The sequence below is a fragment of the Phyllostomus discolor genome, chromosome 2 (assembly GCF_004126475.2).
Source record: "Phyllostomus discolor isolate MPI-MPIP mPhyDis1 chromosome 2, mPhyDis1.pri.v3, whole genome shotgun sequence".
Taxonomy (NCBI): Eukaryota; Metazoa; Chordata; class Mammalia; order Chiroptera; family Phyllostomidae; genus Phyllostomus; species Phyllostomus discolor.
In genome coordinates this window covers 202,981,722-203,004,500 of record NC_040904.2, presented here as the reverse complement: position 1 = coordinate 203,004,500, position 22,779 = coordinate 202,981,722, and the positions used below count along the sequence as shown (strand labels likewise).

The 22,779-nt window shown below is 47.1% G+C and overlaps 1 protein-coding gene across 1 annotated transcript in view; it reads left to right on the top strand.

The window, feature by feature from the left end:
* LOC114513918 (putative tetratricopeptide repeat protein 41) overlaps window positions 1-22,779 on the top strand; it is a 70,731-nt gene that overhangs the window by 24,972 nt on the left and 22,980 nt on the right. The window contains exons 5-9 of the mRNA XM_036019504.1: window positions 3,878-4,038; window positions 6,290-6,731; window positions 9,408-9,647; window positions 14,915-15,113; window positions 15,976-16,154. Coding sequence (XP_035875397.1) covers window positions 3,878-4,038; window positions 6,290-6,731; window positions 9,408-9,647; window positions 14,915-15,113; window positions 15,976-16,154 — 1,221 coding nt within the window. The remainder of the gene's footprint in view (window positions 1-3,877; window positions 4,039-6,289; window positions 6,732-9,407; window positions 9,648-14,914; window positions 15,114-15,975; window positions 16,155-22,779) is intronic.

Sequence of the window (22,779 nt, the reverse complement as noted above, 5' to 3'; positions counted from 1 at the left end):
GAGATGGGACAGCATTGGAGGGGCGGGGCAGTGGCTTTTGAGGGGAATAGAAGCTCTGCTTTGAACGTGAGATATTAAGGTCCAAGGTACGCACAGGGAATGACAGCAGTCAGGTGGGATCTACCTCTGCTCTAGGAGCAGTTGGAGAGCTCCACTGATACCGAGCTGTGTGACCTTGAACAAGTTATTTTAACTCTCCGTGGCTCAACTCTCCCATCTGTAAAATATGGGTAATAAAAAAATGAAAAACAAAGGCACTTGGCACAGTGCTTGGCATATAGTAACTACTGATAAATACTAGCTGTTATCATCATCATCGTCACCAGGTGCCCACGGTGCGTTTACACGTTTGTGCATGTCTGACTGCCTGCTTTTGGGAATTCATCTGTCCTCCCCCGGGGCTGGTACCCATGTGTGCCTCTAGGTGCTGAGTGGGTACCTGGGGCCCAGGGTGAGTTGTGATGGATGTAGATTATCTCCGTGTGAGGGGACAGATATTTGAGCTTCTTTCTGTGGGTGTGGTAAATGTCTGTGAGTAAGTGGGGTGAACGTGTGCACACGAGTTCTCCCTGGGTGCCTTTCTCAGGGTGTGTAAAGTCGTTGGCGTTAAAACTACGGGCAGCAGGTGTGAGTGGCTCCAGGAGGAGATGGCTAATCCTCCTCAGACACGTCCCGAAGGTGTTCATTGTGGCCATGCTAACGTAGAGCTCAAGCAGTTACGCCCAATTATGAGTTTACTCCCAAAGTGAATTGTTACGTTAATGAGGTGTTGTTAGGTGCTGAAAGCCCCTAATAAAAACAGCTGCTATCTTTCAAACAAATCTTTTTTTTAAAGATTTTATTTATTTATTTTTAGAGAGGGAAGGGGGGGGGAGAGAGAGAGAGAGAGAGAGAGAGAGAGAGAGAGAGAGAGAGGCATCAATGTGTGGTTGCTGGGGGTCATGGCCTGCAACCTAGGTATGTGCCCTGGCTGGGAATCGAACCTGCGATGCTTGGTTCACAGCCCGTGCTCAATCCACTGAGCTACGCCAGCCAGGGCCAAACAAATAAATCTTTAGTGGGACAAAACTGAATAAATTCAGGAATGGCCTATGACACTTGACAGCCAGGTGACACCTTCTGTCCCTGAAAGAACACTCCTCCTTTTTGTCAATCGCTAAGTCATTTTGTTACCAAGTATCATGGGACGATATCAGTTAAACGTTTTCCTCTCTCCATAACTTCTCCCATCTCAACTGGGCATTCAAAAACTCCAGATGTTACCATTTTAATTAGGTGCTAGGCCTTGTCATTTAGTAGAGACATTTGGTCCTGTCAGAATAAAGAGAAATGTGTGGGGTCATTTTTCAATACTAATAGTGCTGACTTTATCTTCAACATCATTTTGAGGAAAAATTATTTTATTGCCCAACATGTGATTTTATTATTTTTATGTTTATTTTTTAATTGCCCAACATTTGCTTTTAAAAACACTGAACATATGCTCTCCTTTGTATACCCAGATCTCGTCCACAAGCATCATCATCCTTGACTATTTGTTTGTTGGCCCAGGACTATATTTTTGATGATGATTATTAGTGATGTTATGCTTTGTGGTTGTCAGGGTCTGTGTCCTTTGGGAGGTTTGCTCGCATTCGTTTTGTTACTTAACCTCTAGGCCAGCGTTGAGACGGCTGAGCAATCCCTGCCTTCCAGATGAGCCGTAAACACCAAAAAATGGTGACAACAAAGCTTGAAACGCCGTCTTTAATGGTTACTTGTTGTTTGAAGACAAAGTGTTAGAAAAATGTGTGTTTTAACGGCCCCTGGTGGTCTGTGTGCTCACGTCCCTTCACGTCTCTAGGCCTCAGCTTCCTCACCTACAAAGTGAGTGGCTCAGACTAGACTAGATGAGGTCCGAGAACGCCTTCTGCTCTAAAAGTCTGACATTTAAGGCCTGACATCCCCATGGTGCCCATATTTTAAAGATTAAAAAAACCTCGAAAGATGAAGCACCAAGATTAATATTTCTGCTCTTGCTCTTGAAACATGTTATTTATCGTGTGACACAAGCTCAAACTCAATCTTTTTTGCTACCTTCTCCTTTAGGTCTCACATTTATGTGTAACTTTCTAGTCATTGATTTGATGGTCATTTTCTCATATAAAAATATCTATAAAAACAATACAACCCTCTACTATAATCTAAAAGAGGAGAATAAGTTATTTATTATAAAATAATGTGTATTTTCACATGTAAATGCGCAGACCCGATCCAATGGAGGGCAGTGGAGTAGGCAGGGGCCTTCCTCTCTGTGGCAAACGGCTGTGAAAGCAAGAGCTGGAAGAGCTTGCTGATGTGGGTATGTTGGGTTCAAGGCTCAAACATCTTCCGCCATATGGCTCTCAGGGTTGTGATTTTATGAAATGGTGAACAAATCTTGGTATTGTTTAAGATGAAATAATATATCTTCTACCAGTTTAAATGGCAATGGAATTCATAAAATTCAGTGTGTTTTTAACCCATGGGGGAAAGTATGTTTGCTTGGAAAATGGGGTTGGTTTCAAGCTAGGTGATTATAAAGCTCCCCCGCCCCACGTTAAGTGCCTTACAGAACATCTGACAGTCAGGTGGATCAGGGACAGAGCTCCCCCGCCCTGTGTGGTGGGATGTGTAGAGCCCCTGGAATGCCCTTGGTGAGTCCCACTGCTCTGAGCAACGTCCTGCTTTCTCAATGGTTACGCTCCCCGCTCCCTCCAGGCCTTCACCGAGGCCTCATCTGGCTGGGTGTAGCCTCGCCCTTGTCTCTACCTTTGCATTCTTTGGGGCTCATCTCAGATGTCCTCTCTGTGAACCCTGTCTTCACTGCGCTGGTTCTACATCAAACTCCAGCAGACTTCAGACTCATGTTCTGCCTTCAAAAGTGTTTTTTTGTGTGTGTGTTCAGGACCCATTTCTACTTCCCTTAACTCCTTGACTCTGTATTATAGATCATTTAATCTCCCTCATCTCCAAGTCATCTAGCACAGCATCTTTCCCATAATAGGCATCCAGTAAATATTTGTCAAGCATAATTACTCCAAATGGCTCGAACAGAATCTTAATGCATTTGAGAGACTTAATCTATCAGAGCTTCTTTGCATAACTTCATTTTTTAGATTCTAATGCGCCTAAGTGTCTACAGAAAATACTGCTTCTGAAAAATAACAGGAAGGAGTCGTGTGTAGTAAAATGCTCTTTGAATATTAGGTAGTTGATTATAAATTTTAGGTTGCTGCTACTATGTCACCTTACGGCAGTTTGAAAGTTGGTCTTCTCCTATTACACCCTTTACCCTTTGCTGGTGCATAACTTAAGTCTCCCTGGTGATTTTTGGAATCCAAGTTTCGGGGTCCAGTGTTGTGGGTAGAGGAGTTTAGGGTTGGTTATGTTAGGCTGAAGATATGCCAGGACCAAAGAGACTAAGCACTGGGTGGGAGATGCTATGTGTGTGCACTGCTGGGCTGCCCAGGGTGGTGGCCGCAGCCCCTGAAAAGGCACCCGAAGTAAAAGGGGCCTCAGAAACTTCATAATCACAGTAATCCAACCTCTCTCTTCCCGTCCCACTCTTTGTAACACGCTTTTTGCATTTTGGAAAATGAGAGTAATGTTCTGGGTCATACACAATATTTTTTATATGAAATCCTGCAAATGTATAGGAGACATCTGGTGGTAAATATCATGATCTATTTTGGGTTGAATAATTTGAGGCTGCTAATGACACACAGACATATATGCATCAGCTGTACTGTTGTAATTAGCACCCATTGCTCCCACCCCTTCTGCTTCCCCATCACATTAAATGTTCTAGCAATGATGGAACCATTTCTCTTAATTCAAGCAAATTTCTGTGCTATAGGTACTCAGCTTGAAACCGATGTTCTTAACGAAGACTCACATGTCTTGGTCTTCCCGCTTCTCGTAGAAGTGTTCATTGCTTCCATCAGTTTAAAGCCGTGTGTACTTGTACTAGATGGAATCGAAGAGTTGGTTGGCATTTATGGCATTTCGGGACAGAAGGTAATCTCTTTTTTTTAACATTTGAGATTTTTAAAAAAGATTTTATTTATTTATTTTTAGAGAGGGAAGGGAGGGAGAAAGAGAGAGAGAGAGAGAAACATCAATGTGCGGTTGCTGGGGGCCATGGCCTGCAACCCAGGCATGTGCCCTGACTGGGAATCAAACCTGCGACACTTTGGTTCGCAGCCCGCGCTCAATCCACTGAGCTACGCCAGCCAGGGCTGTAATCTCTTTTTAAAATAATACCTACTTTATAAGAAAAAAACCCCATGATTTAGAATGTACCTCTCCACTGCATTGCATATCTATAGCGACAGCCAGCATTGCTTACAGTTACTGCTCTACACTTTATGGAACAAACACTGATACAGCACTTACTGTGGGCCTGGTACCATCCTAGGAACTTCAGAGATCTTAACATGTTTAATTCTCACAACAACTGCATGAAAGCAAGACTGTGATCATCCCCCATTTACACAGAGGGGACTCAGCATGGAGATGGATAGTGGTGGGCTGGGAACTCAGAAATGGGAAGTCTGGTGCTAGGAACTGTGGCCTTGACTCCCACATGGTTCCGCCCCGCTATCCTATACTTTGGTCAGGCATTCATTTGGCCCCTGTTGTGTTCTTTGTGCTATGTATTTTGATCTGCCTCATCTACGCTGATTTTGCACTTACCAAACTCCATTGATCGGTTACTATCTTTAGTTTTTTCCCTGTTTGGAGTAGTGTTGGATGAATGGAAGCTCTGACACGTCTTGATATCAATCATTACTTTGTGGAGCATTTTGTCTAAAACTATAAAATAGACGTAGTTATAAATTCTGTGAGTGATACATGTTTCTCATAGGAAATATGATAAAGGAGAATAGAAAGTTAAATGTACTCACAGTCTTGCCACTGTTAAACCTGTTGTATAGCCCTCTGTTTCCTACGGGTGTCTGTATACAGAGATCACGCGTTTGCTTATGTAGATGAAGTTACACACCCTATTGTTTTATAATTTGGTTTTTCATTTAATACATGGCAACCACCTTCCATTCAACAAAGAACTGTTGGCTACTTACTGCGGGAAAGGCACGATAAAGCTGAGACAGCCATGGTCTCTGCAAAGAAATGGAGCTTTTATCCTAGTAGGAAATGGCAGCTGTTAATGACGTCATCACATGAATAAGTATAAAAGTACCACTGTGACAAGTGCTGCCAAAGATCAGTGTGTAGTGTCCCGAGAGCCTCCAATGAAGGGACTTGACCTCTGGGGAGGGGTGCCTGGAAGAAGTGCGAGGCAGAGCTCTGCCTGAAGGGGCTGCCCAGGCAGTTACCTGAAGCAGTTTGGTGCATGATTAGGAAACTGTCTCTGGAGCCAGACCCTCAGCCTCAGTCCCAGCTCTGCTTGCTGTGGGAATGAATTAGATAAGACATTTAGCCTCTCGTTGCTTCCGTTTCCTCCTCTGCCTTTCTAGAGGGTTGTTAGGAGGACCGAATGAGTTAGTGTATTAAATTGTGCTTGGGATTTAATTTATAAAGGGGCGACGGAGTGCTGGGAAAGGCTGTTACAGGAATTTACAAGGATCTTATTAGGTCCTTGTAATTTTATTTTATTCCCAAGTAAAACCATTTAGCGTAAGATCACATCACTGAACAAAGTGACAATTCTTCAGTGTAAAACAGTGTCTGTCTTTTTCAATTGTGAATGGCTCGATTTACACTCTCTTGGGGTTCCTTTGGTCATACCTATAGTCCATTCTTCAGAAGTCTAGGATTTTGTTAAAGTATTGATATGTGCTTGTAGGAACCTCTTTTTTTTTTTTAAAGATTTTATTTATTTATTTTTAGAGAGGGAAGGGAGGGAGGGAGAGAGAGAGAGAGAGAGACATCAATGTGCGGTTGCTGGGGGTTATGGCCTGCAACCCAGGAATGTACCCTGGCTGGGAATTGAACCTGGGACACTTTGGTTCCCAGCCCGTGCTCAATCCACTGAGCTACGTCAGCCAGGGCGGAACCTCTTTTTAGAGTCCACATTTTACTATCAAATTCACAACAGACAGGTGTCAGTCAAGTGTGGTTCTAGGCAATAGGAATTGGTGTTTTCGAATCACCCTATTGCTGACTTCCAAGATACTACTTACCTTCCATAACTCCAACCCTTATCCTATACTTACTCCCTATATTCCACCAACTCTCAGTTTAGAAACCATCAGGAAGTAGTTTTGAAATCTTTAAACTTTTCAAATGTCTTTGACTCCCCCAGGCAAAAGATTTCTCCTGGCTGCCACGCTCGCTGTCCCCTCACTGCAGGTTCATCATGAGCACCGTCTCCACCAGCCTGGCCCACAAGTCACTGTGTGCCCGCCCTGACGTGAGGACGGTGGAGCTCATCGGCACAGAAGACACAGAAGTGAAATTAAACATCCTGAGACACTATCTCTCCATTCCCAACAAAGACCCCTTCCAACAGATCAGACAGACGTTGAGCCAAAGAGCGAACCTCAATCCTCTAAAACTCACGATCCTAGCAAATGAACTAAAAGACTGCAGGATCTACCGAAATGAGTTTCAGTGTCTGAAGGAGTACCTGGCGGTGGACTCTATTCAGGAGCTCTGGGGACTGATTCTGAAACGCTGGATTGAAGATTATAGTTGGACTTTTAAACAAAAAAAGGCACATTCAGATACCATGACTTCGGGAGTAGGTATGTGTTCACAGGGCGGGGGGAAGGTATAGATAGGCTGGACCCCCAACCCAGGGGGCAGGGTCTCGAGATAGGGTTGTCAGAGAAAATATAGGATACCCAGTTAAATTTGAATTTCAGATAAGTAACAAATACTTTTCTCATGTAAGCATGTCCCAGATAGTGCATAGGACATACACTAAAAATTATTTGAATTACAGATAAATAATCAGTGTCAAGTGTAAGTATATCCCAAATTTTAATGGGACATACTGCTACGAACAATGAGTTTGTGGTTTCCCTGACATTCAGATTTATCTGGATGCTCTGTGCTTTTATTTGCTGTCTGGCACCCTGTCCAGGCAGTTCTGTGGGCTGACTCTAAGGAGAATTGTATTAGGCACACATTTCAGTCACATTTTTCAGCGGTCTAAGAAATGGGCCTTTATCTATTTCTGTAACTCTCTTGAATCTCTTTTGAGCCTACCGTTCAACCGATGGCAGAAAACCCAGGTGATTCAGGTTAATTCCATTGATTTAGTTTGTTCAGTCAATTTAGGGTTTTTTCTCTTTTTTTAAATCAAGCAAGGATTTGTGTGTCCTTCCTGGGTCCCTGTTGGGTTAAGCTTAGATCTGAGGGCCTTGGTGCTCGGTGTCCTTGATTGTCCTCTGTCCCTTCTGTGTTCCACTGAGGTGGCTGTGGTCCCAGATGGTTCGATGGTACTGACGTGGCTCCATGTCTGGCGTCCTTTAAGAGACCTGCTTCCCTTTCTGCTCTTGGGTCGTTCCCTCTATGCTGCCATCTGCTGCCGCATTTCCTCGTCCTCCTGCGAGGAGGCCTCTCTCCCCAGCTAACTTCCGTTCGCTTCTGGAGCCTACAGTCTTGTAGACACTCAACACGCCTGACATTGAATGCTCACTGCACCACGTAGAGGTCCAGACCCCACAGGTCTCCCCCAGGGCCCCAGGGCCATCTCTCCAGTCTGGTTCTTCCTAGGCTCCTGACTGGAAGCAGAGCTCAGGGCCTCCCTACTGTTGGGGGAGCATCCTGAGGGTCATTCCCCCCCTGCTCAAAGCTAGCTGGGGTTTGGGGGGGCACGGGCCCTGCTCAGCACCCCCGGAACAGCTCCATCGCTCTCTTCTCCCACTCCCACACCTTTCTTGGTTCAGCGAAGTCTCTTTTCTTCCTGGGCGGGGAAAAAAAGTTTTCTTCCCATCCTATAATTGTCTGAACCTATTGTTTTTTAAAAACATATTCCTTGAGTTGGCCAGGAATTTGTGTTTTTCATATTCAACAATCAGGCTTTTAAGTGTCAGAGTTTGTTCTCACGAATCACTGTCTGTGAGAAGGTGAGTTTTTCTCTTTCGTTTCTTCTGTAACAACCTTCTTATAAGGACAGCGACTTTCAAAGGGAGCAGGGATGGGAACACGGGGCAGGGAGAGAGACGCAGAAATACTTGGAATGGAAGACACATGGCCTGGTACTGCAGCATGTTGTCCTCCCCCAATTTTTGCTCTGGAGTTTGCATTTTTGCAAAGAAAACTGATTTCAGATTGAGCGTGCCCTCCCCGACCTGCAAGTAGGTGAACACAAGGTCTCTAGAAGATTCAGCCAGGCTGAGTGGTCCGTGGCTGTGCCTATGGCTACCCCTACAACTTCAGGAGTGTGCAGGAAGTCCCGCCTTCTCTCTCCCCCAGTGAGTAGCCTTTCCCAGGTGACTTTCTTCCCCCCGGCACTGCCCACTGGCCCCACTCAGGCTCAGGGGGCTCAGCCACTGGTGCAGGAAGAAGTTGGTGAACTGGGCACCCAGAGGAAGTTACACAGGTGGGGTTGAACAGCCGCCTCTGCTTGAAGATGGCCTGGATTCTGGGCTCATTCCTCAGTCCTAGTACAGGAGGTCAATTCAGAGTAGGACCTCATTGTCATTTCTCTCGGTGGACTAGGGACCTCTTGAGAGTTTGTTGATCACAAAGCCAGTGGGAAACCCAGCTGTGCTGGAAAAAATCTGAGGGCCAGGTGAGTAAGAACAGCTGGCTCAAGGGGCATGTGCCAGCAGGAGAGCAGTCACACAGAAAAAGCACTCAGCCCATACACGCAAATCTCATGTTTGGAAATCTTAATAAAGACTGCTCAGCAGAAATGCTAAGGATAATCATGGGCAAGCATGCCAGCTGGTCACCATAGCTAATATGGATTAGTTGTGACAATGTAGGTGATGACTTAATAATTAAGAATATGGGTTCTGGGCCTGGCTGGTGTGGCTCAGTGGATTGAGTGCTGGCCTGTGAACCAAAAGGTCACCAGTTCGATTCCCAGTCAGGGCATGTGCCTGGGTTGTGGGTCAGGTCCCCAGGTAGGGGTGTGCAAGAGACAACTGATCGATGTTGTCTCTCACACATTGATGTTTCTCTCCTCTTCCTTCCTTCCCGTCTCTCTAAAAATAAATAAATAAAATCTTAAAAAATATATGGGTCCTGAAGCCAGGCTGTCTGCAGTCAGATCCCCATTCTGTGTGACCTTGGGTGAGTTATTTCACTCCCCTGTGCTTCTTCTCTCTCAGTTGTGAGACAGCGGCAGTTGTAGTATCTACCATAGGATGACTGAAAGAAACAAGTGTAGTCACCTAAGACGTTTAGAATGGAACCTGGCACACGTGAGCTATCCTGTCAACCTCGTCCTTATGTTGCCTACGCAGGGCTGGACGGCTGGGTGGCCGACACTCTGTGCTTACTGAGCATCTCGCATTGTGGGTTGGCGGAGGATGAGATACTGCAGCTTTTGGACAAGCTGGGCTACAGGAATTGTTACAAAGTGACCACGTTGCACTGGGCTGCCTTCCGCAATGCCACGAGACCGTGGGTCCAGGAGAAGCCCAGTGGGCTCCTGTACTTCCAGCACCAGTCTCTACGGAGCACCGTGGAGCACAAGCTTCTTGGTAAGACCCAAATCTGTGCAAACTTCCGCTGGTTAAGGGGAGGTAAGTGTCATGTACAAGGGAAAGCTTGAAGCTGGGATTTCTTAAGTAGAAATGAATCTATATTCATTGTATAAAAATGCTTATATAAATTAAGACTGGTACTTGGCTGACTTGAGTGGCTGAACATCCCAGGGTTTATTTTCTTATGTGAGACACTTCTGGTAGCAGGCAGTCCAGGGCTGCTCTGGTGGCTCCCCAGTGTCATCTGGGTCCCAGCTCCTTGAATGTCCCTGGTGCACCACACCGGCTTACATTCTCAAAGTCACCTCATGCTCGTGACCACTAGAAGCCGCATGGCTGCTGGAGCTCCAGCCATTGCATTTCAGACAACAGGAAGGAAGACGGGAGGAAGAAGGGGTTGCATTTCCTTTTGAGGAGCTTTTCCAGAAAATTTCCATCAACATTTCCGCTGTGTCTTTTTGACCCAGAATTTTGTCATTAGGCCACAGCTAGAAACGAGGGTTTCAACTGGTACACTGCTACCTTAAGCCAAGGTGGGATTGTCATTGACAAAGAGGAAGGGAATGGATGTTGGGTAGGGATTAGCAGACTCTGCCCTAGTTCTGAAATCGAATTTTTACCCCCTTCTGAAAAAGACTGCAAGTCTGAACCTGAGAGGCCGTGGCAATCACAGGCCCCACCCTAGAAGCAGAGAATGTGATGACAATTACTCTTACTTCAGGTCTGACGACTTTATAAACCTTGAAATCACAGCCTCTGAAAAGAGTCTGAGTGCTGCGCAAATTTCCCTTTAAATTTCCTATGTTCTTTTCCACTTTTTAAAAAGGTAAATCCTGTTTTACTGTTTCCTTTGTACACTGTAATCCTTCCCACCATCTATTATGTTGCATAATATAGCAAGAGAGCAGGGCAAGAAATGAGGATGTTCTTAGATGTAATGCCAGCTCTTCTGCTCATCTGGTCTATGATGGGTTGCAATACACTCAACTTCTCTATTTTCCCAAGAAGGATAACAGCCTTGGAAATGAGGGGACTAAAGCAGGGGTGTCAAGCTCATTTTCACCGGGGGCCACACCAGCCTCACGGTTGCCTTCAAAGGGCCAAATGTAACTTCAACTCCTTAACAGTCAAGGAGTAGTTACATCTGCACAGCCCTAAAATTATTTTGGCCCTTTGAAGGCAACTGCGAGGCTGATGTGGCCCCCGGTGAAAATGAGTTTGACAGCCCTGGACTAAAGGGTCATGATGTGGCTGTTAACATTCTGGATACATGCTGCACCCCTTCTTGGCCCTGTGAGCCCCCAAGTAAAGTACTGCTGGCGGTATTCACTGTGGTCAGAAAACAGCAAGAACAACAAGTGTCTGTGCTGCAGAAGCAGGCTGCACATACCAGGCTTTGCCAAGTGGCAGCAGGAATGGTAAGCGCCACAGTTCCCTTCCGTGCTGCCGGGCATGAGAAGCAAGCCAGTCCCACAGGGATGAAAAAGACTCACAATCTGGGGCTATAGGACGTCAGTCTGCTGCCTTATTCTTTGGTAAAAGGCGAGTTTTTGACATGTTTTGTCTAAATGTCATACTGACCATTTTGAGGCAAACTGGTCTCTTAGCCACATGCACCTGTCCACTTCTTTCTTCTGAAATGCATCCTCTGTCTGGTATGGTATTCGACTTGTAACTTAGACTACTCCTGTTAGAAGCTGGCTAATCTAGAGAGACACTTTGATCCCTGGGCTCTGACGCAATAGCCTCTTTCCGCTTTGGTTACTATACTTCCCTCTTTGGTTGTATATACTTTGTTCATGTGTGCATACATGTGTGTGTACATGCATGCATATCAGTGGGGTGGAAAGAGAATAGGGCTATTAGGAGAGTCGAAAAGCTGACAAATACTCTTCTTAGTGGCTCAAGGCCATTATCACATCTGGTTAATATTGGCCATTCTAGCCACCATTTCTTTTTAGTGCTTTCATGTTGGCATTCACTTCAGATACATTATTTCACCATAAGAAAACCAGATCTCAGCCAGGGGTCCCTCTCCCTTTGTCCCAAGGCAGCCAGGCGTGCAGGTGCCAGGGTGGTACTGGTTCCACTGAAGTGTGAGGAGTCATCTCCTGGGAGACCTGAGCCATGCATGCCCTCCTCCCCCAAAACCCACCCTTGTCAGGCTCTCAGGGGGCCCTTCCTGGGAAGAGCCCTTTCTGTTTCTCCTTATAGCCCCTAACCCCATGAGAGCTCCCCACAATCCAGTCTGTGAAGCCCATTTTTCAGCCTATGTTGAGTGGAAGGAGTCAGCAGAGCAGAACAGTTGGAGGTGGGTTCTGGTGCGAGACCAGGGGTGGGCCCTGGCCCTCCGACTTCCTGGCGGATGACCTTGCAATGCCATTTCACCACCCCATACGCAGGCCCCCATTGGTAAAATGATAAGCATCCCAAACTCAAACGGGTTCTTCCTTGGGAAGCGCTCAATGAGTCAGTTCAAGTTGTTACGATCACTGAGACTAGGCCTGGCCCACAGACAATTCTCCAGAAATATTAGCCGTTATGAATTCCCTTTTTGTTTTCCTCCCCCATCTCCCCTGCGGCCTCCCGCCCACTACCTTTCCCAAGATGATCTGTACAAATCCACTGGTGAGGCCTAAGGATTATCCCGTTTCATCAGATACCCCCAAAGGGGTCTGACTTCCCTGGGGCCCACTCCAGTTACACTCAATAGAGGCTTGCTGAGTGGATGCACAGCTATTCCCGGATGCCGTTTTGGGGGGCTTGCCATTTTAGAAGCCCCCACACCTGTTGTTTAGAGAGCCAGTACCGAACGTGGGCCTGTGGTGCCTGCCTGCAGCAGAGCCAGGATCTGGGGGGCAGAGCACTGGAGAGGAGGTGCCAGCCGCCTGCGTAGGATGCAATGGTCATGGGAGGGGCATGGCTTCACTCCCCACCCCCCGTCCTCACCTCACCCCCAGGCCTGCACGCAGTGTGGCCAGTGGAGTCCACCTTCCCTCCCACAGGAAACCACCATGGCCTCTATGAGAAATGATTTCTTCTTAAGAGGAAGGGCTTTGGAATCTGACAGAACTGGTGTGACCTTGTGCAAGGTGTTTACCCTTCTTTAAGCCTCAGTTTCTCACCTGCACAATGGGGATGATTACAGTATATACCATAAGGGTACTACAAATGCTAAGTATACTTCATGTAAGGTGCTTAATACAGCATCTGGCACGATGATGAGCATGGGGGTGACCACTTCAGCCGACTGCCAATATTTCCCACTCTGCCCTCTGCCATGGGAAGCACTGCCTGGTCCCTCTGTTGGGTGGTGCCTAGGGACGAGTTCTGTCCCATGAACCTTGACTTGCCACTGGCAACTTTCAAGGTGGCCACTGCCCCATCGGTCCTGGAGTGAGGAGGCCTGGATTTGGGGGTCCAGCATTCTGGGATGGGAATGATAAACCTTTGGTGTGTTTTAAGCCACTGAGATTTGGGGTCTGTTTGTCCACCCAGCAAGATGTAGCCCATCGTGAGAGATAACAGCACTATGTAAACGTCAGCCAGTGAGTTTGCCGTGAGAACTGCGCTGAGTTTTGTGTGCACACGGGAGAGGCTGTGGCTTAGCCATTCCTCGTATCCCGTCTGCGATCAGAGGAGGATTGGAACGGAGTGAGGACGGTGGAACCCTGCTTCTGCAGTTACAAGTCACGTGCTGACCAGAGGCCAACTGTCTAGTCTCTCTGGTTTTCAGTAGCTCTGTTGGCCATATGGGGATTGTATTTGAGTCCTCCAGAGAGACGGGACCAGTAGGAGATATATAGGGAAACAGTGTAGATGTATAGAAAAATCTTTACTATGAGGGATTGACGCATATTATTATGGAAACTTAGGATCTTGCTGTCTGCAAGCTGGAGGCCCAGGAAAGTGGGTAGTGTAGTCCCAGCTCAAGTACAAGGGTCTGAGAATCAATGCTGAAAATCCCGGTCGGTGTCTGAAGGTCTGAGAACCAGAAGTGCTGAGAAGATAGATATTCCAATTCGAACAGCGAGCAAATTCGCCCCTCCTCTTTTTTGTTGCTATTCGGGCCTTCAGCAGATGGGACGGCGTCCATCTGCACTGGCGGAGGTGATCTTTTCTCAGTCTACAGGTTCAAATGTGAATCTCTTCCAGAAACACCCTCCCAGACACACCCAGATGTAGTATGTCACCGGCCTGGGCATCTCATAGCCCAGTCAAGCTGACACATAAAATTAGCCATCACAGGGATTTTCACATCCTCCTTGAGAGACTGTTTGTAAAAATTGAACATGGTGTCTGACGTTAAAGTGTGTTGCACACTTTCAGCGCCATGTTTAACCCTCCAAATCTTGGACTCAAGCTAATATTTCTGTCAGCTTTCTGTCTCTCTCATTCCCCGCCCACTTTCCCAATTATGATCCACAAAAATGCCTGCGCCACACACTGAGGGGGGTGGCATTTCTTTTCCTCCTATGTGTTTTTTAAGTGCTGCACATGCCACTTGGGAAGATCAGCACATTTTAGACCAGCTAGCACAGAGTGTCCCCAGAGGGGCAGGTAACATGGACGTCATTTCCAGCAGAGAGGCAGCCCCGGTCCCTGTAGGTCTTACAAAGGGCTGGGCTGGGTGTGCCATCCAGCTGTGTGACCCATTCATCTCGCAAGAAAAAATGTCCGACAGAAAATTAAAAATGCTTGTATATCAGTTTTCAAGGAGAGATATTTCCAAGGTTGAATGAAACAAAACCGTTTTGTTTTTGAGAAGCTTGCTCATGGGTTGTATGATCTGTTGGAACCATTTCTCTTTGGATATGAAGATGCGGTAACCTTGACCCCAACATTAATTAGCCATTAGTTCGCCCAGCTGCCTCGTGGCCTCTAGGAGACCCAGGCAGTGGATTAACTTCTCCAAAATGCATGCCCTCCAATATGCGAAAGTGCTAACTTAAGCAGTAACCATGGTGTATATTTAAAGTAGAAAAGTAGGTCACAAATATTTCCTTAGGGGAGGGGGGAAGCTCAGTGTGAAAAATCAACATGTTCACAAGCTTCTCAAAATCTAGGTCGGGGACCATAACTGTAAGCCATTATTTGGTAAATTTAGACTGATTTATAAGGAGGTACATTTTTAATATTTCAGTGTTTTTTCAACCTACCTCATTGTCTCTAATTATGGCCACAGAGCTGTTAACTTATTTACTATTGTGTTTTCATACACTAAAAAGTCAGAGGCATTCAAATGCCATTGATTTTTTGCATAGGTGTAATTACTCCTGTTCGAGAAAGCAACCCGCGTGCCTTCCAGAAACCAGTGAATCATAAGAAAACGCATTTGCACCGAATTTTGGTCAGATACTTCCAACGGCAGACGGCTTTCTGGAGAGTGTACCAGGAGCTGCCGTGGCATATGAAAATGAGCGGCTGCTGGGGGGACTTGAGCAACTTTCTCTCAAGTCCTAGGTAAGTTGCCTTGTTTTTATGTCGTGTTTGGCAGACTGAGCGTTTCCTTCTGCTGCTCTGCATTTAGTGAGCCCTGGTTCCTTTGAGCTGGGCTGAGCATCCCCTGAATGAATGAGCAAGACACACTCATTCATTCATTGGAAGGACCGCCATTTGGCATCAACTGGTGTGGCCGATGGATCCCCAGGGCTGCTCCATTGGATCATCTGGCTCTACAGAGTGTTCTGTTCACCCCTTGACTCCCCGTGGATTCCTCTCCAAGTTCAGAGGCATTCTGGGAAGAGGAGGACTTATAGCTGGGCAGGCATAAAGGATTCGCTGTGTTCTCCTGCTAGACCCTCCTCTCCTCTTGCCTCCCCTCCTCATCCCCCACTCCTATTCCCTCCCTCCCATCCTCTTATGTGTTCCTTCTGCAAACATCTGTCATTGGCCCCCTCTGTCTCCCACACTGCTGTAGGCTCTGGGGGATGCATGAGTGATTGAGATACAGCCCCAAGTCCTTAGGTGCCTTCTACGTGGTGGGGCAGATGTGCAGCCAGAGAATTGCTGCACACGCTGGTAACGTGTGTGCACTGCCTCACCAGAGCAAACGCAGCCAGCTTTGCAAGCTCAGAAGAGGGAGCGGCTCGCTCTGCTTGGCAGGTCCTGGGAGCCTGCTCGGGGGAGGGGCCTCCGGGACAGATGGGTGGCATTGGCTTTGACTGCTGAAGGGTGACAGGTTCACAGTTATTTGTTGACCTACTCAAAGGATATCAGTTAAGAAGTTTATGAATAGGCTTACGGAATGTAAACAGAAGACTAACTAACTCCCTTTAAGGCATGAAATGCTCAAAGGACTTACGCTCACACATTGTGTTACAAGTGTCACAGACTTCATATCGAAGATCCAAAGCCCGAGCTTCTGGACCAGGCTGCACCTCCTTCACTACTGGAACGTGTTGGCTGAAGTTGGGTACGATCCTGCCAGGGCCTACCTGTTCTCCGTGGCCAAGATTAAAGAAGACAAGTGCTGCAAACTAAGGAAGAGGTGCACACTCTCAGGTACAGTGAGTAGTGCTGTCCCCGTGCCCCATTTTGCTGGGATATAGCGCGGCCAAGAATTACCGTTTCCTCATGTAATTCTGATCGCCCCAACAGCCCTCTTAGAGTGCTGCTCCCCACAAGTTAAGCCGACAATTTCTGAAGATAGGAAATCGAGAAGAAGTGTTAATTTTGAAATAGTTCTTCTTTCTTTTCTTGTTGTGATCTTTCCTTAGCGTTTTTTTTTTTTTTCCTCTCTGCATGTTCTCATGGCTTCAACCACACCCCCAAGGCTGTATTTTCAGCCTTAACCTCTCTTTGGAGCATCCGGGCACAAACCTGACTTCCTGAGAGCTACTGACAGTATTACTGCTGCATCAGTGGCTTTCCCGAGTGACGGTGGACAGTTCAGATTAAGTAGGTGCGAAGCCTAAATCATTTCAGATTTCCCCCCAGAACAGATTTCCTCCTGTGTGTTTCCACGATCTGCTGATGGCATCGCTCATTCAACGTGTAATTACTGGGGAGCGTGGCCTCGATCCAAGTTGGGAACACTCTTCCTTTTTTAAATTTCAAATTAAAAAAAATTTTCAATTACAGTTAACATTCAGCATTATTTTGTATTGGTTTCCTGTGTGCAGCGTAGCGGTCAGACAACCAGGGACCGTTCTTCTTTGATGTCCGTCCAAGGGCCTGGGCTCAGACAGAGCTTCAGTTAACATTCCCTCCCTTTGTTGTCCATCAGCATTTCCCCTTGCCTGCCTCTCTCTCTCTCTTCCATCCTGGCTTATTAAAGAGTAATGACCTCCCTTCCTTCTTCCAACAAGTGATAACTGCGCACCTGCCTGGGCCGTGGACTCACCGGGCACTGCTGACGCAATGAGCAGAGTCCCTGCTCTCGGGGGGGCTCACGGGAGGGACCATAACAGCAGACGTTGAGCATTTGCCACGTGTCAGACTCTAAGTTGACTACTGCATGTGTGTTACTTTGTTTGATTCTCATAAAACCTCTGTAACACCATCACTACCGTATTTTGATTGAAATGGAGGAAACTGAGTCTCAGAGAAGCGAGGCGGGTTGCCCAAGGTCTTCCCGGAGAGTGAGGAACACATTTGGGCGAAACATGCCTCTGTCTGTTTCCGTCCTTAAACAGGTAGCCTTTACCTTTATTTTCATTCCCAGGTACGACTTAGGTCATTTTGGAATTTGTGTGATCCACTGATCCTCCATGTGGAAGGACCCCAGTGAAGCTTGCACGGTTGGCAGTGCTTAGGGACTGAGGGTGGAGGAAGGAGGTGGGGCTGAGAGACAGGGCGGGCGGGGGTGTTCTGTATGCAGAGGAAGCTGGCAGCTAACCAGAGGAAGATTAGATCTCCAAGGTGAGGGCAAAGATCCTTCCTGATAATGCCTCAACTGCCTGTCCTAGCGTGGTTGTCATGGTGATGGAAGGGATGGGCCTGGGGGTTGAAAGCAGGAAGAAACCACTTAGCATTTCAGCGTGTGAGGAGTTTTTGGTTGTAGGTGAGTTCCGAGTGCATCCCCTTGACCTAGGCTGCAGAGACCCGTAGGGCTGTCCTGGCGAAAGTGTAAGCAGTGGCGGGCTGCTGTGTGACAATGATCTAAGATGCTGCTGGCTAGTCTTCGTGTTCCTCTGGACCGCAGGGGCTCCCCAGCAGCAGTCCTGGCCTCTGTCATCGCCTTTGACACCTTCCTTCTACCTTGCCACTCAGGCTCAGTCGCCACCCAGTCCTGTAGTTTCACCTCCACGAAGTCTGGCACACTCATCTCGCACACCCACCAAGTCCCCCATTCCCTCTCTGACCATCTTCACAACACGAGGCTGTGACCGCATCACCTTGCACATCGCTGCCCACCTTCCTGGCTTGCCTGCCTCCCTGCTGGCAGAGTCAGCCCGTGGCCAGTTGCGGGGGGCAGCTCCCTGAGGTACCCCCAGGACTGTATAGGTTCACTTTTCTTCCTTTTGGGTTGCTGAAAGTAGAATCACAAGGCCAAATACTTGTCACCAAAGCAATAGAAAATGTATCGTAGTTTTCAGACTATAAGACACAGGTATTTTTTTTTACCACATTTTTTGCTTCAAAGTTTTTTCCCTATTTTCCTCCTCTAAAACCTAGGTGCACCTTATGGTGCAGACCCCAGGTGCACCTAGGTTTTACAGGAGGGAAATAGGGGAAAAAACTTTGAAGCAAAAAATGTGGTGAAAAAAAAGTGTGTCTTATAGTCTGAAAAATATGGTATTCTATTCAGTGGAACGAGGTTTAAGTACAGCAGGAACCCTGTATGATCGCCCCAGGAGGGAGATCAGACCACAGTGGTTGGTTGTCTGGGGCTCCTTAAACATTTTTTGTTTCTTCCCTGGTTGTGTAGCCACGCACAGCCCTGAGCCTATCTGCCCTCCTGGGGTGCTGCTGGAGGTAAGGCCCTTGACTGGAATACCCTTTCAAAGAGGTTCGAGAGAAACCTTGTTTTATAGCCTGCAATCTTGGGAATTGCTTGCCAGTTCACCCCTGCCTTCCTTTCTAATGAAGAGGCCTGTGCAAGTGCTCTCACTCCTCCCAGTCAATTCAACAGAACTTACCGAGTGCCTGCCTTGTGCCGACCATGGGGCTGGATGCCGGGGGTACAGCAATGGGTGAGACACTTGTGGCTCCTGCCTCACGGAGCAATTCAGCCTGAGAGGCGTGCTACCCAGTGCATGGAGCCTAGAGCAGGGGGAGAGGCCTTGTCTTAGGACAGTAGACATTATCCCAAAGAAGGGACATTTCATCTGACACTTGGAGGATGAGGGAGAACTCGGTGGATAAAGAGCAGAGGGAGTAGCACAGATGAAGATCCAGAGTCGAGCGGGAGAATAGTGAATCTGCAGAACTGAACAAGCCCAGCTCGGGTGCCAGAGAGGCTGCTGCAGAGGCCGCAGCAGCCCAAGTGCGGAGCGTTGTGCTCCAGCATGGGCCCTGACCCCGAGAGCAGTGGGAAGGCATTGGGGATCTAAGCATGCTGGTGCCGGGGCTGGTCTTCAAAGTTCACTCTGGGTGTGGTGTGAAGAATGAAATGGAACCAGCGGTGAGAGGCAATGCTGACTTTGATGAGGAGGTGGCAGTGGGGACGCAGAGGACGGTTTGGACCTAGAATCCACAGCTTCGGTCATCAGGGAGGTACAGGAGGCAAAGCTGACTTCCACAGGTCCGACATGAGTGACTGGCTCTGTGATGCCTCCATTAGCCCGAACAACAAACACTCCCACAGAAGTAGGTTTAGAGGATGGAAGCCGTTTTGAGTCTGGAGTGAGAGCAGAACGTGGGGAGCAGATATGCCCGGGCTCAGAGAAAGCTGGGCCAGGGACACACGTGTGGAGCGGGGAACTGAGGCCCAGAGAGGGAAGAGGAGCTGGGTAGGGGTCGGCTAACTAGTCATCGGTTTTCCTCCTAATAGTCAATGGCTAGACTAACGAGTCAGAAATTCCAAAAGTAAGGGTGGATGCCAATTGAAGGCACTACATTAACTATCTAATACATTTTTAATGATTTTGTTCTCTGTGCTGGGTTGAAGCACTCCTCTGATATCCCTCATTTTTAGTAAAAGCCTGTTACAGATTGTTTGGGGGCAGGAGTAAGAATCCAGTTATTCCACATTTAAGACAGTGTGCAACAGAGGTGGGATAGCAAGCAGCCCTGGGAAGTCAGCGCCGGAAGTGCAAGCCCAGGTGGGACAAGGGTTCCAGATGGGACAGGAGTTTAGGGTGGACAGCACGGTTAGAGCCAGGCATCACTGGAAGCAGGACAGGCCTGAAGGGAGGTGGATATGGGACACATTCCTCTCCCCAGAGCCACCAGCGGGAAGAAGAGGCTTGAGGAGGAAGGGCCAGATCTCGCTGCGGGGGGAAGAGGAGCTTTCAGGCAGTTACACGTCAAAGTAGGAAGAGAGCCCTGGTTCTTGGGGACAGCAGGGCCATCCTCCCAAACACAGTGCCTAGCCTCCCTCGCCACAGATGAGTCTGAATTCCCTTTCCGAGGCTTAGTCTGTATAGCCCCATTTTTTTCTGAAAGGAATATAGGCTACTTACATCTTTGTCCCCTGCCTGCTTCTCGAAGGCAGTGAGGGTTTCCAAGGATGCCCGGCCTGTGTACTTGGGTAGCGGAGCCGAGGAGCGTCCTATGTAGCTCTAGCGGCGGAGGATGTTAGTCCAGGAGGGAGCGCACACCCAGCTTCTGTTTCTCTCCCGTGAATGTGTGGTTTGGCTCCCCCTCCTGGTTGCAAGGAGAACAAGCGGCCTGATGTCTTAGAAAGAGGCCGTCTGGAACGTGAACTGGCTTCTCCCCAGGTGTTTGTTGGCGCCTGATCTTGCCTCTCCTCGCCAGCTGCATCCCTGACTGATGGCCCGTAGAGAAGTCCTTGAGCCTAGAGGACAACTTCTGTGGTTGAATAAGCTTGTATATATTATCGGATGCTCTTCTTTTTGGCTGGAGCCCCGGGTCACATAAAAGTGACAAAAACCCATTTCTGGCTGCAGTCTCGCTTTTTGGACAATGTGGAAAATGAGAAGAGACAGATTAAGAGCAGGTGTGGCAGAAGGATGGGTCCCCAGCATGGCTCCATCTCGACAGATGGCTGGCTTCCCTGCAGGTGGCAGATGTTGTGGGGCAGGGAGAAGCATCCCGTCTTTAAGGGGCAGACGTTCTTATTAGGGCAAAGGGTAAATGTGTTACATCGCCGGGTCTTGTCAGAAGGTTGCAGTAATGGGACAGTGGCAGCTTTTTGAAACTAATGTGTGAAGCTTTGCCCTTGGTACCTTCGGAAACCTCTAAGTATTTTGGGTGGATGGAACAAAGTGGTTTATTAAAGGATTTTAAAAATAGCTCTACAGAAAAATGAAAAGAACAAAAGATAAAATCTACAGTGTTCACAGAAAATATGAAATATTTAAGAATGAACTTAACACGAAATGTGCAGGATCTTGTATTTTTAAAAAATTTTTGGAAGTACAGAAAATAGCCCTTGTCAGTGTGGTTCAGTGGGATGGAGCATCGTCCAGTGCACCACAAGACTGCGGGTTTGATTCCCAGTCAGGGCACATGCTTAGGTTGCCAGGGCATGCTTGGGAGGCAGCTGATTGATGTTTCTCTCTCACATCCAGCTCTCTCTCTCTCTCCCCCTCAAGTCAATAAACATTTAAAAAAATAAAAAGAGGCACAGAAAATAAGCTTTTAGTATGTAGAGACATATAGCATATTCTTGGATGGAGCAATTCAGTGTTGTCAAACTATCTATCCTTCCCCAATCGATTTAAAGGGAGAAGACAATTCTAATGGATACCCCAATGGGATTAAAGCCTTTCTAAAATTTCAAAACAATGCCTATGTTCTTAGAGAAAAAAATATGTGAAAGCCCTGGCTGGCATAGCTCAGTGGATTGAGCGTGGGCTGGGAACCAAAGTGTCCCAGGTTCGATTCCCAGCCAGGGTACATTCCTGGGTTGCAGGCCATAACCCCCAGCAACCGCACATTGATGTTTCTCTCTCTCTCTATCTTCCTCCCTTCCCTCTCTAAAAATAAATAAATAAAATCTTTAAAAAAAGAAAAAAGAAAAAAATATGTGAGAATAACAATCTAATGAGGGCAATTTGAATATCCAATTATTTAAACCTATTATAAAGCTATAATAATTAAAAAATACGACTGGTAATAACAGTGGACAGCTCTGTGGAACACAATAGAAAGCTCAGGCACAGACTCAGCTACAGATTATGAAATTAGGAAGCAATAGAAGCATTTCAAATTAGATGGATTATGGAAAAAATGGTGCTTGGATAATCGCCCACTATTTGGTAAAAAGTTACCTAAAATGTTATATCAAAATAAATTCCAGAAGGATTTGAGTTAAATATAGGAAAATAAAATCTTACCTACGAAGGGACAAGAAGAAAATGTAGGTGAGCCTGAGCAAGAAAGTAAAAGAGTAAATCGTGAAGGAGAAGATAATTGAGAACTCTGTCTAAATAAATGTGTGAAATTTCTGTATGTAAAACAAAACAAAATGAAATGAAACAATTCTGAGAAAACCAGAAATGCAATTAAAAGGCAAGTGAGTCACTGGGGAAGTATTTGTAATATGCATAACTGACAGATGATTAATATTTCTAGCGTATAAAATGCTCTTAAAATCATTGGGAAAAGGACCAACCCGACAATGAAAATGGGTAAGATCATGTACAGGCCGCCCAAAGGACAGTCCTTGTTTGACTTCGCTCCTCAGTGTCACGGTGCCCTCGTCTCCCACACAGGCTGGTCTCTCGGCTTTGCTGACACACACTCCCCGGGTTTATTTTCCATCTCTCTGGCTGCTCCTTTATCTGTCTCTTTTGTTAGTTCTTTCTCTTCTACCTGGCCAAGTGTCAGAGTCCCTTAAGGCTCTTCTCCTCCCATGCTTCAAGTTCATGGTATACACAGCATACCATCTGTGTCTATGGTTTTAGTACTTGTCTGCGTGCAGGTGACTCTCACATCAATTTCTCCAGCCACACTTGACCCACTGACCCCCAGACCCATATATCCAACCGCCTATTTAACTCTCCACTTGGATAGTGTCTCCAGAGCTCCTCAGACCCACTGTGTGCAAGACTGAACT